Source organism: Anastrepha obliqua, chromosome 5, assembly GCF_027943255.1.
Source record: "Anastrepha obliqua isolate idAnaObli1 chromosome 5, idAnaObli1_1.0, whole genome shotgun sequence".
Taxonomy (NCBI): domain Eukaryota; kingdom Metazoa; phylum Arthropoda; class Insecta; order Diptera; family Tephritidae; genus Anastrepha; species Anastrepha obliqua.
Genome location: NC_072896.1, coordinates 9,950,154 through 9,969,897, shown reverse-complemented (window position 1 = coordinate 9,969,897; position 19,744 = coordinate 9,950,154). Strand labels below are relative to the sequence as shown.

The 19,744-nt window shown below is 33.1% G+C and overlaps 1 protein-coding gene across 1 annotated transcript in view; it reads left to right on the top strand.

The window, feature by feature from the left end:
- Positions 1-15,363, top strand: part of LOC129249079 (dual specificity tyrosine-phosphorylation-regulated kinase 2) — a 173,514-nt gene extending 158,151 nt beyond the window's left edge. The window contains exon 8 of the mRNA XM_054888704.1: positions 10,977-15,363. Within this exon, the coding sequence (XP_054744679.1) occupies positions 10,977-12,076 (1,100 nt within the window). The 3' untranslated portion in view covers positions 12,077-15,363. The remainder of the gene's footprint in view (positions 1-10,976) is intronic.
- Positions 15,364-19,744: the final 4,381 nt, after the last annotated feature.

The window sequence follows — 19,744 nt, the reverse complement described above, 5'->3', positions numbered from 1 at the left end:
TTATACGAGTATTGGATATATAAATATATTTATATTTTTATTTTCATCACTTTTTATTTTGTTTTTGATTTATTTTTTATCTTTGTTTTATTGCTTTTGCTATATTTTAATAATTTTGTAATTTTTTTTTGTTATAATTTTGTTTTATTTGTTTTTTGATTTTTTTCAACTTTTTTATGTGTCGTTATGTTTTGTAATATATTATTTTTTTTTTTTGACGTTTATTTTTTTCGGTTTTTGATTTTGTTAAATTGTTTATGTTTTGTTATGTTTTTTATTTATTTTTGTTTTGTCTTCTATTTCTTTTTTTTTTTTGTTTTTGATTTTGTTAAATGCTTTATGTTTTGTTATGATTTTTATTTATTTTTTTATCTTTTATTTTTTTCTTTGCTTTTGTTATTATTTTTTTAATTTTATAAGTTTATTATAATTTTTTTTAAGTTTTTTTTGATTTTGTTAATTTTTTTTTGTTATTTATTTTTATATTTTTATTTTTTTTTTAGATAGACATAGTTCATAAGACAACAAACGCATAACTCAAAAATTCAACAAATGCTCATCAAAATTTCAAACGTTTTGTTAAATTTTTTTTAGAAAAATTGTGAATTTCAAAATAATACCTTGCCTCAGTATAGTTAGCCAAGAATATTTAAGTACATACACTACTACATACACAATATCGTTTCTACTCCATCACAAAGTGCATGTGTTGTGCAAATTTATATAAATTCCCAACGTGCCGCAGCCACTTTACCTTCAACAAAGCAGGCAAAGGCAATTGAATTGCTTCCTTCCAGCTACAAAGCGCGTATTCGTACATACATTTTTACTTCGGATGATATATCAGTAATAAAATCAGAGGAGCGCACCACTCAAAAGCGCATGCTTGCTTACATATGCACTTACCCACACACACACCCACATATGCAAGTTTTTAGTGACCGCCAACACGCACTTTAACAATTAGTAATAGTTTCTGGCCGTCTATGCATTTGCAATTGTTGCGGAAAAGAGGCGCGATAAATGTGGTCGAGAAAAGAATCCTTGCAACAAATGTGCACCTGTGTTCAAAATAGTTGTAGTGCGACCGAATACCAAGTTTTAACTTTTTTTGTGCACCTATTTTTGTATGTTTTCATAAAAGTTAAAGCTATACAACTCAAAGCTCCAAACTTTGTACAAAATTCACATAAATGGAAAAAATTTCAAAAAATTATCATACAAATTTTCAACTTTTTAGTATTTTTTTTTTAATTAGACTTTTAGAAAAATTATGGGTATGCAGTTTTTATAGTCCATTTAATTTGAAGTGTAAGTTTGAAGTTGCTGAAAAATCGCATTGATTTTTCAGTATTTTTTTTGCATCCGTTGTTCAAAATTTTTCCTCCATATAAAGCCCATTTTTGGAGATTCTTTATGTAGTAGAGAATAAGATGTTCAGCGAAAAAAAGTTCTTTAAAATCTACCAGAATTTTGAGCCACTTCAAGCCTACACTTTGTTGTACTAAAATTGAATGGAGAATAAAAATGTGTACACAGAATTTTTATTAAAATTCTGAAAAAAAGTTGGAAATTTTTATATGTATTTTTTTTTGTTTAATTTGTGAAATTTGTACAAAGTTTGAAGATTTGTAGTATATGGCTTTTATTGTAGAATGCGCTGCACTTTCATAAAAACTAAAAATTAAACATACAAAAAAAATTTATGTATAGCTGGGGCGCTACTATTATTTTGAATTCAGGTGTTTGAATATGAAGAGGCGGTCGGAAAGTGATAAATATCAATTGCAACAAGTGCGAATAAAATGTATGTTAGTGTAACGCTTTGAATGCAAAATTTTGTACTTTAGCAGCAAATATCCATAGTCGATGCTTCTAGTGGCTTTAAAGAATCGAAAGCATTTCTCTAAGGCGGTCACATTTGAATATCTTTGAAGAAATAGCGTATCAGCAATTTCCTTCCATCCTTCCTTCCTTCCTGTCTTCATTGCTTCCTTCCTACACTTCCTTTCTTTACTCGCCTGGCTTCCTTCCGTAAATTTTTGCCCTACCAACCGCCATGCCTCACCTCGCATTACCAGCCTTTCGCTTGAAATACAAAAGAGTCTAGAGCAGCGTACACTAGAAAGTCCAATGGCAAGTGCTTTTCGAAGCGTATCCGTGCAATTTTCATATCGCATTTCCAGTCACTCAACAATCAGGTGTATGTATTGTATATATATGGATGTGTGTGTGTGCTGAACACCTCGCTGAGGCAGGCTATTCCTGAGTTTTTGTTTTAAGAAAAAGTAAATGGAATTAGCAAATAAGGCAAACGAAGCGTCGAAGAGTTGATCAAAATAGAATCAATGCATGCCAAAAATGCAATTGTAATGAGTTTCCACCTAAGTTGATATCACATATTTATTGGAGTATTCTGATAGAAATTTACAATTTTCTTGAAATTTTCAAGGCAAAAGCCAAAAATAGAATATTCTGATAAAAATTTACAATTTTCTTGAAATTTTCAAAGCAAAAGCCAAAATTAAAGGCCAAAATTAGTTTTTTTTTACCTTTTTAATTTGAATTATGTTTTTTGCACACAGATGTTTTATAAAGAGTCTGATTAAAAAGTTGAAATCTTTGATGACAATTTTTTGAAATTTATTAAATTTTTGTGAATTTTGTATAATTTCGGCCATAATTTGGCCAGTATAGCAATCTACGCCTGTAAATCTATGTTCGGCAAAAAATGCGGTCTCAAGCCACGTGTCGTACCTTGGATGTACATCTTAGCGGTTCTGCCTATTTTGACATACCTTTGCCTAGTTTGGTGGGTAGCTCTTCAGAGAGGCCACAACACCACTAAATTAGAGAGAGTGCAGAGAACTGCATGTGTAGGCATCACTGGTGCTTGTAGAACATGTCCCACTGCTGCGCTCAACGTTATTCTGCACTTACTTCCTGTGGATCTGCGAGTTAAATCAATTGCTGTTCAGAGCGCTATTAGGTTGAAGGAGATTGGCCTCTGGAAACAATTTCCTGTAGGACATAGTAGCATCTTGAAGCAGATCTCCCCTTCCTTCTCTGTTCTTCGCACTGATCTCTCTATCCGCAAACTGGGTTTCGAGGATTGTGCTAGGGCTATCTTTTCGAGCAGGCAAGATTGGAAAAAGGGGAGAGTCGGCACGGATATAGGTACCTCTGTTTTCACTGACGGATCCAAGATGGAATCTGGAGTGGGAACGTGGGTTTCCTCCAAATCAGCCAGCATTTCGGTCTCCTTTAAACTACCGGAAACGAGCAACGTTTTTCAAGCAGAGGTCTTCGCGATCCTGCAAGCATGCAAAATGCTTCGGGATCGCTGTTGGGAGTGAGACTTTGATATTTTTTCCGATAGTCAAGCTGCGATCAAGGCCCTGTCCTCGCCGTATTGCAGCTCTCTTCTCGTAAACTCCTCTAAGGAGGAACTCAAACGCATCGAACGTACAGGAAACATCTCCCTCATCTGGGTTCCTGGGCACAGGAATATAGAGGGAAATGAAATTTCTGATGAGCTTGCCAGGAAGGGGTCGACAGAACCGGTTTCAGCTGTCGCCTTCTCAAACATTGGTGTCCCCTTGACCGTTGTTAAAGAGAAACTACACACTTTCTTTCTAGAAAAAGCGCATGACAGATGGAGGTCTGTCTCATCGTGTGCTATTTCGAAAACACTATGGCCCCAATACGATAGAAACAGAACGCTTAAGGTGATGGGAATCGCCCGCCATTCAATTTCCTAACTCATTGCGGTGTTCACTGGTCACTGAGTGATCGGTACTCATGCGTAGAAGCTTTGAATTCCGTACAACCCTTATTGCAGAAGTTGTGAGGATCCTGTAGAGAAAGAGACTGTTAAACATTTTCTCTGCAAATGTCCGGCTCTGGCGGCTAGGCGCTTGAGATTCTTTAGCGTGCCTTTTGGGGATGACTTGAAGAAATTCTCCAGCCTAGATCCCTTTTCTCTCCTCCATTACATCAACAGCACTGGTTTGCTGTAGAAGGTTTTCTCTTCCCAAAGTTTGTCTTTTCACAGGCAGTGGTCTCCATTTAGGTATCAAAACGGCACGTAAGTGCTACTTGGAGTGTGCCTGGGGTGCTCTTACTATCTTACCTACCTACCTACATAATTTTGGTAATTTTTGAATGTTGTATTTGAATAAGGTGTTTGTTATACAATGAACCGCGTTTTTATAAAAAATTACCGAAAACAGCATTGAAAATATTGCGAATATTCTTAAATCTTTTGTGGTGATGTGAGCACAAGTGGATAAGGGAAAATTCTTTTTTTCAGAACTCCAAACATTTTATTTCAGCTACCTCTCGATAACTGCACGACCTTCTTAATATCTGACTACAGTTTCCTATTTGTGGGCAAATTTTATAATACTTAAGAAATGTTAGTCGGATGCCAGCGGTAAAATTTCTTGTAAACTGGTGCAATCAGCAGCTTTCACATTAGCTTCTCAAGGATATTCTAATTAGTTCACATGCCCATTTGTCATACTCTCCTGTGCATTGTCATTTATTATTTCTTCGAACTCACATCAACTATCCACTTTGCATTTCGCCTAAAAATAGATTAAATGCCCTTCCAACTTCGATAGCAAAAATTTCACATTAGCCAATTTGTGATCGCATTTTAAATGTAGTAAAAAAAAAAATCCAAACTAACAATTGAAATTAAGCTAAAAGCTTTTAAGCACTGCTGGCTATACTTACATGCATACAAAGTACATATATATTGGCGCTTACGTAAAATACGAATGCGATTTGGTATTGGCATTGCCAACCAAAATCAGCAGCAGAAAAGTGGTATTTTTGCCAAAAAGTTTTGTTGTGCATTACGAGTATGCATGAATTGAAAAGAGGAAAAATGCATGTTTGCCAGCGAAATTCTGATGCCAGAAGAGATGGAGATATATGGAGGAAATCTAGTGACTTACGCGTTTACTTAAGCAAACGCACATGCAGAATTGAATGGAATGTTTGCAAGGAAGAATATATACGAGAATGGTTGGTGCACAGCATGCATTCAAAGAACTATCCGTAATACGCACACACATGCATATATTTACATCTACACTTATATACTACACAGATTCAAAACCGATTAACGTCATTACTTTGCTGTAAATGCAGCTGACAATAACTTGGCAGTGTTATGGGATTTGAGTAGAGTATCGCAAAATTGGCTCAATAAGTGTGTAAATGGGGAGAAGTCTTTTTTTTTTGTATTTGCAAACCAACAAAATTGAGATATTTCAGACATGAGCTGCTTTATGTAACTATAGCGCAAAGGCTTATTGACAAGTTTTGAAAATTTATTTTTCTCTATAACAATTTTGAGTCTGCAATTTTATAGCTAATTGCATTTAATAAAGTGGGAATTTAAAGTGGCTCAAAAATCGCGTTGATTTAAAAATTTTTTTTTTTTTGTTGACGGCGTACTCATTTTTTTCCTTGCAGCGAATATTCCAAATTTTTTATATGGCAAAAAACCGCCAGCAAAAAAAAAAAACTAATGTCAGAAATCACTGCAAATTTTGAACCATTTTAAACCGTTCATACGAAGGTCGAGACTGGCCAAAGACTGTCACTTCAGCAGCATTCCCCGTATGTGTATGGGGGATATTTATGCTGCTACAACAACAACAACCATTTTAAACAGGCGCAATATTAAACTAAAATGGGCTTAAACTGTATAGACAAAACTGTTTTTTAATATATTTAAAAAAAAAAAATTAATTTTCAAAAAAAATTGTTACAAAAAAGAGTTTAAACTTTGTTCAAAAAATTTTCAATTTATATAAAAAATTATCGAATATTTTTTTTAATTTGCAAAAAGCTTAAAATTTTTACTTATATGGTTTTTGATAACCTACATTTTTATAAAAACAAAGTGCGTGTAGCATAGTACACATAACAGAAGTGAAACTTTCAAGGCAGACAAAGAAGGAGGGAGAAACCCGAGAGAGAATGAGAAAGAGAGAGAGAGGGCGAGAGAGAAAGAGAGAAAGAATATATATCTAAATAAATTCACAACATTTGCAGAGAATACAAATAGACAAAATTTACAAAAAACGAAGAAGGGTCGACCGGTGTAAGTAAACGCCGGACACAAACCGTGGCACCAACGCGCACTACTCCGAGCGTTTATCACCCGCACAGACGGATAGCGCTTTATGGTACGCGCAAGCACTAGCCAGGAAACGGTTATTTCCGTGCCAAAAAGTAGGCACCAAAAAAACAAAAACGCCGAAAAAATTGGGACCAAAAAACGCCCCAAACAGTAGGCACCAAGGAAATATAACGCCAAAAAGTAGATACAAAAAATATATTTCCTACAAGTTTGCACCAAAAAATAGGCGCCAAAAAGTAGGCAGTGTTATTTCTCTCTAAAAATTAGCAACCACAAGGAAAAACTCAGGGAAAATAGCCTAAAGTGTATCTAAGGTATATATAAGGTATAGCTCTCTATCTCCTTTTCCTCTACGTTATATCTTTTTTCTCTATCGCGGAACGAAAATGCCCAAAACGTTGCATGGCCTGGAAACTTTACTCTCCATTCTCGCTCATCCATCGACGCCTAAGAAGTTTCACTTCAAAAAACAAAAAAAAAAAAAACAATTAAAAAAAAAATAAAGCTTGTAGTATAAAAAAATAGTCGAAACTTGGCTGCTGAAAAAGCTTAAAATTTTCCGAAAGAACAATTTTAAATTTGGATAAAAAAATTTTGAATTTTTATAAAAAAGTATCGAATATTTTTTTTTAATTTGATAAAAGCTTAAAATTTTGTTGTCGATGAACTACATTTTTATAAAAACAAAAAAAAAACAATTAAAAAAAAATAAAACTTGTAGTTTAAAAAAATAGTCGAAACTTGGCTGCTGAAAAAGCTTAAAATATTCCGAAAAAACAATTTTAAATTTTGGTAAAAAAATTTTGAATTTTTATAAAAAAGTATCGAATATTTTTTTTTCATTTGATAAAAGCTTAAATTTTTTATTTATATGGTTTTTGATGAACTACATTTTAATAAAAAAATAAATAAAACAAAAAAGTTAAAAAAAAAAACTAAACAAACAAAAATAAAACTTATAAAAATAATAGTCGAAACTTGGCTGCTGAAAAAGCTTAAACGTAAAACAATTTTGAATTTTTATAAAAAAGTATCGAATATTTTTTTAAATTTGTGAAAAGCTTAAAATTTTTATTTATATGGTTTTTGATGAATTACATTATAAAAAACAAAAACAAAAATAAAACTAAAAAAAAACATAGTTGAAACTTTGCTGCTGAAAAAGCTTAAAATTTTCCGAAAAAGAGCTGTGTGATATAATATAAAAAAATAACAATGTAGCCATGCTTTCATGCAAAGTGTAATTTTAAATATAGAGTATGTCTCCCCCAGCGCCAACTGGCGCAACAATTTTTCGCTAGGCTGTTTTTTCTATATTACATAAAAAAATTTCTCCATATATTTACTTTAAGGCAGAAAACGTGTGAAACCTCAGCGAAATTTATTTTTTTTTTTTCAATATTTATCGGTATTTTGTAATCACTTAGAACTTTCACTTTTTTTATACCAAAATTCAATGAGCTATGAAACTGCATTCCCAGAAGAGCTGTAAAATTCCTCGTAAAAGGTTGAAAGTTTTGATGAATTTTTGAAAGATGTTGTACAATTGAAACTTGGCTTACATATATGACTTTTTTTGTAATTTTGCAAAATCGTATCGTTATGTAGTTATTTGTGCAAGCAAATCTAACATATTTACTATTTGTCACAATATAGCGGCCACCTTAGGTTCATTACAAAAAAAAAACGAAAACATTTATGTTTAGGCGGTTTAAATATAAGGTTGTCAAAAAAGTCTTGCGGTATTTTTATTGAATTTTCAATTGTTCATAAAATTGGTTATAATAATGCGATTTAAGTCAAATATGCGCCGTTTTGTTCGATGACGAGTTCCCAACGAGATGCCAACTTCATAATGCCCCTCTTATAGAAGCTCGCTTCCCTATTGTCAAAAAACTTGGAGAGCCAATTTTCACAGGACTCTCTTGTGGACAACTTCCGACTACCAAGCTCGTTCGCCATGGACAGAAATAGGTGGTAATCACTTCGTGCGAGATCCGGACTATACGGTGGATGCAAAAGAACCTCCCATCCGAGCTCCCGGAGCTTCTGGCGCGTCACCAAAGATGTGTGTGGCCTGGCGTTGTCCTGATGGAAGACAATTCGGCCTCTGTTGATCAAAGATGGCCTCTTCTGCATGAGTGCTGCATTCAAGCGGTCCAGTTGTTGGTAGTACAGGTCCGAATTGAGCGTTTGGCCATAGGGGAGCAGCTCATAGTGGATGATTCCCTGCCAATCCCACCAAACACACAGAAGAACCTTCCTGGCCGTCAATCCAGGCTTGGCCACCGTCTGGGCAGCTTCAGCCGCTTTTCGACCACGACCGTTTGCGCTTCACGTTGTCGTAAGTGACCCACTTTTCATCGCCAGTCACCATCCGCTTCGACTTTGTTGCGATTCAGAAGCGATTCGCATGCATCCACGGGTAAAAATGTTTTTTTGCGTCAAGTCGTGTGGCACCTATACATCGAGCTTCTTCAAATGGTTTATAACGGTTTGATGACTCATGCCCAGCTCTTGGCCGATGCTACGGCTGCTACTATGCTGAATTCAGCGATTTTGTCGCAATTTTCGACGACAGGCCTTCCGGACCGTGGCGCATCTTCGATCACCTCTGCACCAGAACGAAAACATTGAAACCATCGTTGTGCGGTGGAAATGGAAACTGTATCGGGTCCATAAACTGCACAAATTTTATTGGCAGCATGAGATGCATTTTTGCCTTTATCGTAGTAGTACTGTAAAATATGCCGTATTTTCTCTTTATTTTGCTCCATGTTTGCGACGCTATAACTCACGAACGACTAAAAGCAAACAACAATTAATCAAACACGTGTAAGCACGTGAAAAGAGCTTTCCAAAAAGCTCTAGCTTGAACCGATGCGACAAATACAACTAGAATTACGCGCTTGCAAAGACAAGCTTGCCGAAATACCGCACGACTTTTTGGCCAAACTTATATATTACGAATATGAGCCAAATCGAACACTCACTACGATTTTTCCGAATATTTTCTACTAAAACTTGGAAGCAAAGACGTTCGGTTGATGGTCGGTATCATTACAGGACACAACCCATGGGGTCAGCATATGACCACCATTGGAATTATTTATTACCCAATGTGTGCCTGTCATACTTGGAGGAGGCGGATAACACTGAGTACTTTCTCTCTGAGTGGCCTGTCTTTGCTAGAGCACGGCTACGACTTTTGGATTCCGATCTCGTGGCATGAGTAATATTCGTTCTCTAAAACTGGAGGATATTTACAGATTTGCCAAAGAATCTGGAAAATTTTCACAGGACTATCTCTGTCTCTATTATTTCCTATCTATTTCTCTAATACTTTTGTCTTTCCCTCCTTGACTATCTACCCTCTTTCCAGAGCTCTAAATACAATGAGCTTTGTAGCCTGAGTGTTTTAGGAGCCACCAGATCTCCTGGCTCGACCTTTTCAAATTTCAATACTTTCACTCTGCTGTATTTTCCCTTCTGCATTACAAAATAATTAAAGAAGTTTGCCACCACCCATCAACTTTTAGAACTGAGCAGCCAAACTTTTTTCCTAATGCTTTGTGACGGCGAAAATCTTTCTATGCACTTAGATAGTAACCAAAAAACAAAAAAGGATGGCAAGATAGGCTTGAGAAACGCTGCCTTACATTATTATACTTATAAGTTACTCATACGCCCCAGCAGCGCCCCACCTGTACAGCCTTTATCAGCACTACTTGCATTCAAATTTCAAGCAAGTAAATCTAAAGTGTTACATTTTAATGCCTCGGTGTCAAAGCTGCTATTATATAACTCTTAAAATCGCATCGATTACGTATTACAGTTACTTCGGTGGCAACAAAGGCCATCACAAAACACTCAAAGTCAAGGTCAGCTATGCGCTCTTTTAGTGCTTGCGGCTACTTTGCTCTTATATAATTCAACTGTGTGAGTGTAAATAAATTTAGATGTATTGGCAGTTGTTTGCATCACCGCATCCCTTTATTTGCAAGTAGTGGCCGTACATAAATAATCAAAAGTGGTGCTTTCAGTCTTGCAGTGCTCCGGCATTTTGCTCTTCATATATTTACAAGCAAAACTTCTGATGCCATTGAATGACAAGGCAAATTATCGAAGGTCAAATGGCTAATGTAAGTATACATAAGTATAGCAAAAGAGAGGAGAAGGCAAGTGCGAGCAGAAGGGCCAGTTGCAGTTGCAGTGGCAGTTGTCTAAGTGCTAGCTGTGGTGGATAGTTGCAGTCTCAGTCTGCTTGGTTTTCGCAGTTACAGTAGCCACAATACTTAGGGAAGATAACCTTGGAGTATTTTTTATTTTTTTATTTGATTTTGCGTCATATTTTTTTATGCTTAATATTTGTGTGAGGTTTTGCTAATAGAAATATTAGAAACGTGATTTTTTTATCTTGAGCAGAATAATTCATGATAGGGATTTCAATAACTACTCTACGAGGTTTCATGTGGCACCACATATTGTCAATTTTTCTTTTTATTTACTTATAACTTTCTCAATAATAAATTCGTGTTTGTACTCAATACATTTTCTGTGTTGCATAAGAAATGCTTGGACTCTTTATTGAATTATTTGTGTATAGCTTTTTTCAATTTCAATATTGAAGTGTTCACAGATCTATGCAAGTGTCTATTTTGTTAATCTGTAGTATCACTGCTCAAAAATTTATGATATGTACATATATGGCAACACTTCTGAACCTTTGACCACTTGAGTCAACTATTTTGCAATTCATTCTGCACAATTCAGTTGTACCTCTTACTAAGCTCCATTTTCTCTTTACTTCTTCCAGGCTGTATCCTCGCCGAATTATACACCGGCTTTCCGCTCTTCCCCGGCGAGAACGAAGTCGAGCAGTTGGCCTGCATCATGGAAGTGCTCGGCCTACCGCCGAAAGAGCTCATCGCTAATGCCACTCGCCGTCGATTATTCTTCGATTCACGCGGCGCGCCACGTTGCACCACCAACTCCAAGGGTCGCAAGCGACTACCGAACGGCAAGTCACTCTCACAGATGCTCTTCTGCCAAGATCGTTATTTCATCAACTTCCTGCAGCGTTGCCTCGAATGGGATCCAGCGGAGCGCATGACACCCGAAGAAGCAGCACATCATGAATTCCTGCAAAACTCCTCGTCCAGTCGTCATCGCAGCTGCCGCATGTCCAACTCATCATCGACTGGCGGTCTCAATAATAGCTCTTCACAAAAATCATCCTGCTACAGTTTCACCGAAGTCTCACCACCCACAAATGCCACCAACGCGAACCCCAACAATAGTGCGGGCAATGGTAGTGGCAGCGGCAATGGCAGTGGCGCTGTGGTAGCCTCCATCACCAGCACCACAGCAGTTAGCAATGCGGCCATTACCACGACGACGAACAAAGCGACAACCACCACACAATCGCGCTCAAATGGTTTGGCGCAACATGCGCATCACGCCAGCTCTTCCGGCCATCTACCCGACATCAAGCTCAGCGCCAGTGACAAGTACAGCAGCATGCAAAAGGTCGCCGTACGCTCGAAGATCACCTCGTCCGTATCGGATTTGGATGCGGTGCCGCAATATGCGTTGCATCGCAGCATTTACGGCACCAATGGAATGACACATAGCGGCACTGCAGCGCGTAAGCATCTCATTACAAGTGGCACCATCGCCACAACGTCAAGCAAATATGGCTTGGGCTTGGGTAGTGGCAGCGGTGGCGCGCACAGTCACCTAATGCATCAGAGCACAACAATGGGCAATGTGGCACATCACGGCGGGGGCGGCGTTAGTGGTAGCGGACACAGTAATGGTCACAGCGGTGGCGGTGCCGGCGGGAACGGTGCCAGCAACAATATGTCACACTCACAATCAACGGGCGATGTGTCAGCGATCTTCGGACGTGCTTGACTTCGCGCGCGTCCCACAAAACTTGAGCTCAAAAAATGCAAACTAGTCAATATGGTGGATTTTTGGAGCTAGAAGTGGAAGTAAGTGGCGCTGATGGTGACGTGTGAGGCGAGGAATGATGAGAAATTTTGAACTGAAGCAGAGTGGATAGAAGCAGCGTGTGAGAAAGCGGGAGGGGAAAAGGCAAGCTAAGTGTGAGAAAAAGCTGAATTTTGACTGCCTTTGAGGGTAACTAACTCACGCGCCCGGGCAGATTGCTTGGATTTTTTCTTCTTGTTTTGTTTCAAATGTAGCGCTACTTAGCCAACGGCGCTGCGCATGCAACATAAAAAATATTGTAACTTTAACTGAGCATTAGTAAAACATATATAACCTATATATATTGTACATAGATATAAGTCTATTTTTGGCCTCGTTGTACGCGTGGAAATGCAGCAAGAAAAGCGGTTTAGAGATTTTGGTGAATAAAATAATTTCTTTTCTCTTACGTAGTTAAACGCGGATACTCCATATGGGGCGAATTTATATTCAAATATTGTCATATAAAATAATATAAAATTAAAAAAAAAGCACAAAAAAAAACATATAACTAACCCAAAAAATGTATTTAACTCTCTCAAAAACACTAGCGACCAGTAAAACACAAAAGAAAATTTTATGATTATAAAATATTTTCTGCGCTGCTTGTGGCAAATATAGCCTGGAAATTTGCTCGTTTTAAAGTGTGCTTTGGCACTCGTTATTTTAAGGAAATAACTGCCCGAAATTACTTTCAATATTTTTTAGTAAAGCTCAAGTTTCAGAATTGAAAAACTATACGAGTATTCTCTTGCTACTGGATTTATTGAAAATTCTGAGGAAATAGTTAAAAAATTGTTTTAGATTTTAAAATATTTTACCAAATCTTGGGTTTGAGCAAACAAAAATTATTATGAATTATGAAAAAACAAAAAAATTCTAAGAAATCAACATCAATTTTATCGAAGATCGAGTTTGAGAAATGATGAGTGATCTGAGTATTTTCGAACTACTAAATTTGTGGAAATTCCGACATAGCCAGCTCTCCTAAAATTCTGAAAAATTTTCATACTTCAATGAAATTTCGTAAAAAAAAAGTAGTTAAAGAAATAATCACGCATTATACAACAACAAAATTAATTAACATATCTGAAAAAACAAAAAAGAAAAATAAAAATAAAAAATGTGTATTCTCTATTTTTCTTCTTTTGAAGAACTGAAGTTGGACTGTAAATCAATAAATAAATAAAGTAAAAAGAAATTTTAATTATTTTCCAACCACCAAATTCATTAACATTTCTGATTTCAAACATTTCTTATTTCTAAAAAAATGCGTTTTGTAAAATTCAAAACAAAAAAAAAATATTAAAAATAAATGTTGAAATTTTTTAATAGTACCAAGGCATGCAATACCCAAAGCCAGTAGCAGAATAGTTTCAATTTTCATCGATTTATACATATGTCTTTAGTCTCTGAGCTGTCAAATTTTATTAATTACTCTAATTGTTAATTTTCGTTTATGGATTTTGTCATGCCAGCCACCAAAAGTAGGAATAAAATAAAATTGCTCTTGTTGTTTTTGCTCTACTGCTGCAATTATTTTGAAAACTTCTCAAAAGTTGTATCAAAGAAATTAAGATTCAGGTTACACTGGTTGCCACTCCCTATTAGGGAATCGAGAGGGTCGCGTAGAACCCATAGGAGGCCCATTGAAATATGCGGCAAAAGTGGATAATTTTAATTATAAAAATTCAAGGTTTCAACTTGGAAAGTAACAAACATTTTCCGGTTAAAACGATTTTTTTGTAATTTTTAAAAATTCCGCAAAAAATTTTTTAAACTTAAAATATTTTTGTTTTTTTGTTTTTTTAATTCTAAAATTATGTCAGAGTTTTAGTGTGAAAAGCAAGCATGAGACGAGTATTTTCTAGTAAAAATTTCTTGACCTTTTAAATCTTAAAAATTCACTGTTAAACTTCAAATCGAAAAGTTTTTTAAAATTTCAAAAAATTCCTTATTAAATTCAAAACCAAATGTTTTCTTTGAATTTAAAAAATTTAGAAATTCTCTATTAAATTTCAAATCGAAAAGTTTTTTAGAATTTCAAAAATTCAATAATAAAAAATAAATAAAAAATTCCAAATAATAAAAAAAGGACAAATAATTATGAAAGCGCGAGTTCGAGAAATCAAGAGTTTTATAAGATTTTTTGGGGTTTTTTGGGTTGCTTTTTTTTTTTAATTCTATAATTTTTTCTTTGTTTCATTACTTCTAAAAATAATTTTCAGAACTCTTAGTATAATTAAAAAAAATTCTTTTACAAGAAAACACAAAAAAAAATTTCTAAATCTCGAATTTCAATATCAAAAATAAAAAAAAAGTAGAGAAAAAATTGCCGCGTTTCTTGCGCATTTCCCGCTACCTTTTGACTTTGTGCTCATTTTAATAGTAAAATTTTGTATGAGCAAACCTTAGGCTATAATTCGAAGAAATGTTTGTATGTGTATGAGTGTTTTTGAAGTAATCTTACATATATATATAGAATCTAGTGTAGTTGTTGTAAGTTGCAAATATAATGAACGAAGGTAGTTAGCAAGTGAGCCCCAATGGAATATAAATGAAATTAATCAAGTGAAGTAAAAAGAAACAAAACAAAAAAATTAATAAAAGAAAAATATTAAAAAAAGAACTTTATGAAATATAAAAAATATGTATAAATCAGTAATTTAAAATTATTAAAATATGCTTAAAGAACAAAATTAAAAAATAAAAAACAAATTTGTAACTAAGAAATAAAATTGTACTAAAAAAAATTGATCAATTGACGAAAAAAAATTAAGTAACGGTATAATTGAGTTGTTATAGCTTATAATGATAAATGGGATAAAAATTACAACAAAATGAGATAAAAATTAGAATCAAATAAAAAATGTAAATGTAGGCAAAACTTGTAAAGAAATCATAAGTTAAAAAACACATAAAAAGCAGAAAATTTAAAAAATAATTATAAAAAAAAAATCACGCCATTCATTGGTAAATCGTGAAACATTCTTGGCATAAAACAATTTCCATATGTTTAGTCTTACTGTTTTTAGTAAATTTTTACATAAACTGCCTTTGATTCATTGTAAATAAAATACACGAATACATACATATTTACCCATGGGATGACGTATATGCATCAAGCAAAACACAAAAACAAAACAAAAAAAAAAAACAAATTAATGGGACAAAAATTCCATTGCCATGCATCACACAAATTTCCAAAAGCATATCTTGTAAAAATTTCATATTAAGAAAGGAAAAAATAAAATATGAAAATAAACAACAAATTAAAAATAAAAAATAAAAAACTCACACTGCAACAAACACTGCTCTAACGCTGTTCTAATAAAACAATTCTAGCGAAATACATATTTTTAGACCAACTAAATATTTTACTTAAGGAAAATTTTGATTTTGAACAATGCCAACTTTACAAATATTTCGACTTTACTAAATTTTTTTGTTCCTAATACAAATTAGCTTTTAAGTAATTAAATATTAAAAAAATGCATTAATTTTACTTAATTATTGCTTTTGGACATTCTTTTCAATACATTTTTTGATTAATTTGCTCGGCTTACTTTTTTTTATTTAATATTTTTAAGTAAATCTTTTCTTTAATTTTTGCATTACTTATTTACTTAAGTCTTTCAAACCAAAGTTTTTAATTAAGTTTTGCATTAATTCTACTTCAGTTTATTTTTTTTTAATTATTTGCTTAAAGAAAATTTAATTGATTTTTTCACAAAATTTTTTAACCAAATTTTATATCAAATTTTTGTATTAACTTTTTCATTAATTTTATTAAATTAACTTTTTTTAATTAATATTCAAAAATAATTTTTTTTGTAGTTTTTCCTTAAATTTGTTTTATTAATTCTCCTAATTATTTTTTTATAATTTTTTTTAATAATTTTTTTGATTAAATATTTTTTATTTTTTGATCAATTTTTTAAATATTTGCTCTTAACTATTTTTCTTAATTATTTTATTTTATAATTTTTTTAATAATTTGTCTTGATCATTTTCTTTATTTTTTGATACTTTTTTTCAATTTTTTTCTTAACCATTTTTGTTAATTATTTTTTTTTAAATATTTTTTGTTAATAATTTGGCTTGATTATTTTTTTATTTTTTAATACATTTTTTTAATTTTTTTTCGTGACTATGTTTCTTAATTATTTTTTTTTTATAATTTTTTTTTAATAATTTTTCTTGATTAATTATTCTTTATTTTTTGATAAATTTAAAAAAAAAATTTTTTTTCTTAACTATATTTCTTAATTATTTTTCTTAATTATTTTTTTTTATAACCTTTTCTTACTAATATTAATTTTTAACTCAATTTAAATTTGTCACCACTCTGCTTCAATCCATCGCTACATTTTGCTCAATCATGCCAAAATAATTAAATTAACTTTAAAACTCGAAAGCGTGCTCGCTTTTGAAGTTTTTCAAATAAACCCTTAAATATCGAGTAGTTAGTTTCCTTCTTCTTCTATGTAGCTGTAGTTGACTACGAAAAATACGTAGTGAGCGCAGATTTGCCGACATTACCATAAACATTATGTATATCACGCAGTGTTCGAATTTATCAAGTTTAGCAAAAAACAAAAAAAAAAAAAAAATAAAATAAAACAAAACTGCATAAAATAATTTTAAGTCAAAAAGCAAATTATTTAGTTTTGTGAAATAAAAACAAGGAAAATTATGTGAAATATTTTTAAGTATAGATTCGCATCAGTGTATAGTACATTACAAAAATAACATACATACATACAAGAACATACATACTTACTTGCATACACGTGAATGTATATGTACGCGTATGTGTATCCGAACAATTAATTATTCAATTTACACAATAAACATTATCGAATGAATTTATTAAATATAAAAAAAAAATATTTGGTTTTTTTCATTTAGTTATTTACTTTATTATTATTATTTAGCTCATTCTGTAGCGTATGCATGGCCCCAATGTGGGAGTGAAATTTTGTTGGTTTGTGTTGGGTAAAGAGATTTCTGTCGCATGACTGTTGTGAGACTGTGCATTAACAGTTTATGTACGCGCTCTGTTAAACCACTTATTCTCTCAGATGCAATAGGAGGAGGAGTTGCGTGAATCTCCCCTGCATAAACTTAGGCACTCTAGTTGCTATGCATGTTGTTGTTGTTCTAACAACCCAAAATATTCTCCACACATTTTATGACGATGCTGCTGCTGAAGTGACAGCCCCTGGCTTAGGTAACGTAAAACAAACTCTCGGGGTTGCAGTGCTTTTCAAACGTCTGTTCAGATGTAATTTTTCGCATGGAGGTGTAGTCATTCTGTCAACTTGTGCCACTTCTCATGGATAACAGGCACAAATTCATCGTAACGAAATTGATCAAAACATTTTTTATATTTTATTATTTATTCAAGTGACCATAGTTTGTGAAAAGGTCTATTAGTTATTGTACCTTTGAAGCGTCGTATGTCCTAAGGATGCTAGGCTTGCCTATTCGCACACACATCAGATGCAGAACACTCTTTAACCTTAAAAAGCATCATGTTGAAAGTATTCAGACTGTTGGTGTTGTTGTAGCAGCAATACTAAGCCTCGTAAGTGTAGTGTATATCACCGGTCGTCTTCGTCTAACTCATCTAAAGGTAGGCCCAGGACTGTTTCGACAGATTGGGTCCAGAGGGAGAGTGGTGTTAGATGGGTGTAAGCTCATATGGGGCATATGAAAAGTGGTTAGTGTTGTGCGGGATGTCTTCACATGCAGAACATATGTTTAGTATATGGGGTCAATTCTGGATAAGTAGGAGTTTAAACTGCTACAATATCCAGAACGTAATTGTGCCAGTGTTACGCGGATATCACAAGGAAGCTGGAGCTCTTCATCTGCTGTAAGTGGTGGTTGGACTCCGAGGGTCTTGCGGCTTGCTGTGCAGATTAATGAAGCAATTGCCAAATGTGGATGTAGCGCACAGTGTTCATAGCTGTTTAAAGCAAAAAATAGCTAAATGCGTAGTGTACCATTGTGATAATCATTTGGGGCCCAAAAGAGTTTGCGATGCTCTTCAGTGACACACTTCTCAGTGAAAACTTATAAGTAAATTCTAGTCGCAATGACTAGGCGACTTGCTCTTATCTGCGAGACTATTTAAATCCAACTACAATAATCCAGACAAACCGTCTCAATTTATCCGCTCCCTTCTCTCTCATTTTCTCCCATATTCCTATCGAATGGAGCACATATAAGAGAATTGAGCATCGATTGAAATACTGAGAGCGACGTTCTTCGTAGAGTTGTTGCGGCAGCATATGTACATTCTCCAGATTTCATGCGCTCTTGTCTGAATCTTGTATAAGTAAATTATTACTTCTATTATCCGGATTGGCTGTCTATATTTGTAAGTAATTGTATTTTATTTAAAGGAAATTATTGCTTTACCTACTTTAAGATAGTTGGGGGGCTTATGATGATTATTTTATCTATGGGATCTTATAAGCTTTTTACAAAAAAATTCGAAAAATATTTTTAGAGAAATTTCTTTTTAATTTTTTAAATTTTTTTGAATAATTTTTGAAAACTTTTTTTTTTAATTTTCTTAAATTTTGGTATCTTTATACAGATTGTTGCTGTTGTTTCGTTCCCACAACATACGGTTCTACGTTACCGGAACGACCTGGATTTATATTCGATTAAAGTTTACCACTTCAGCAGCACTCCCTAAAAATGTAAGGGGAATGTTTTATGCAGTTATTATATAATAACAAAAATGCGAAAAATAATATTTAAATAAGGAAATTTAAATAATAAAAAAGTCAAAATTTAAATTTTTCGAATTTTTGATTACATTTTTTATCAGAAAATATGGAGAAAGTCATACGAGAACGTTAATTTTGTCTCCTCTTTGCCCCTTATTCTTCAGCAGTACTCTTTAAAAACTTAAGGGCAATGTTTCATGCTGCTAAAACAACAACAATATACTCTGTATAGAAATGCCCAAATTTAATAAAAAAAAAAATATTAACAAAAAAAATTTTTAAAAAGAAAATTGATTAAAAACAATAATAAAAAACTATTATTAAAAAAAACCAGAAGGGAAAAAAACATGAAAAAAATTTTTTTTCAAAAATAAATTCGAAAGATATGTTTGGAGGAAAAACAGAATAGCTAAAAACATATGATTAAAAAATTAAATTAAAAAAAAAAAATATTTGTTTAAAAAAAAATTCGAAAAACATTTTCGGAGATAAAAATTTACGAATTTTTTACGAAATTTCGTAAATCGAGAAAAAAATTCGTTTATTGAGGAACAATTTACGAATGTTTTTACGAAATTTTTTTATGAAAATTCGTAGATATTTTTCTGAATAAAAATTATGCAAATAAAATTATCAAAATAAAATTCAAACAAATCTCCAAAAGACATTTTTTTTCATAAAAAAATTTATAAATTTTTCGAAAAACATTTTCCGAGACAAAAATGTTTTGAATTTTATTTTGTCGAAAAAGCATAATTTTTTTTAGAATTTGTTTTTGTTTTTTTTGAAAAATATATATATTTTTAAAATTTTATTCTGTAAATAATATTTTGTTTAAATAATG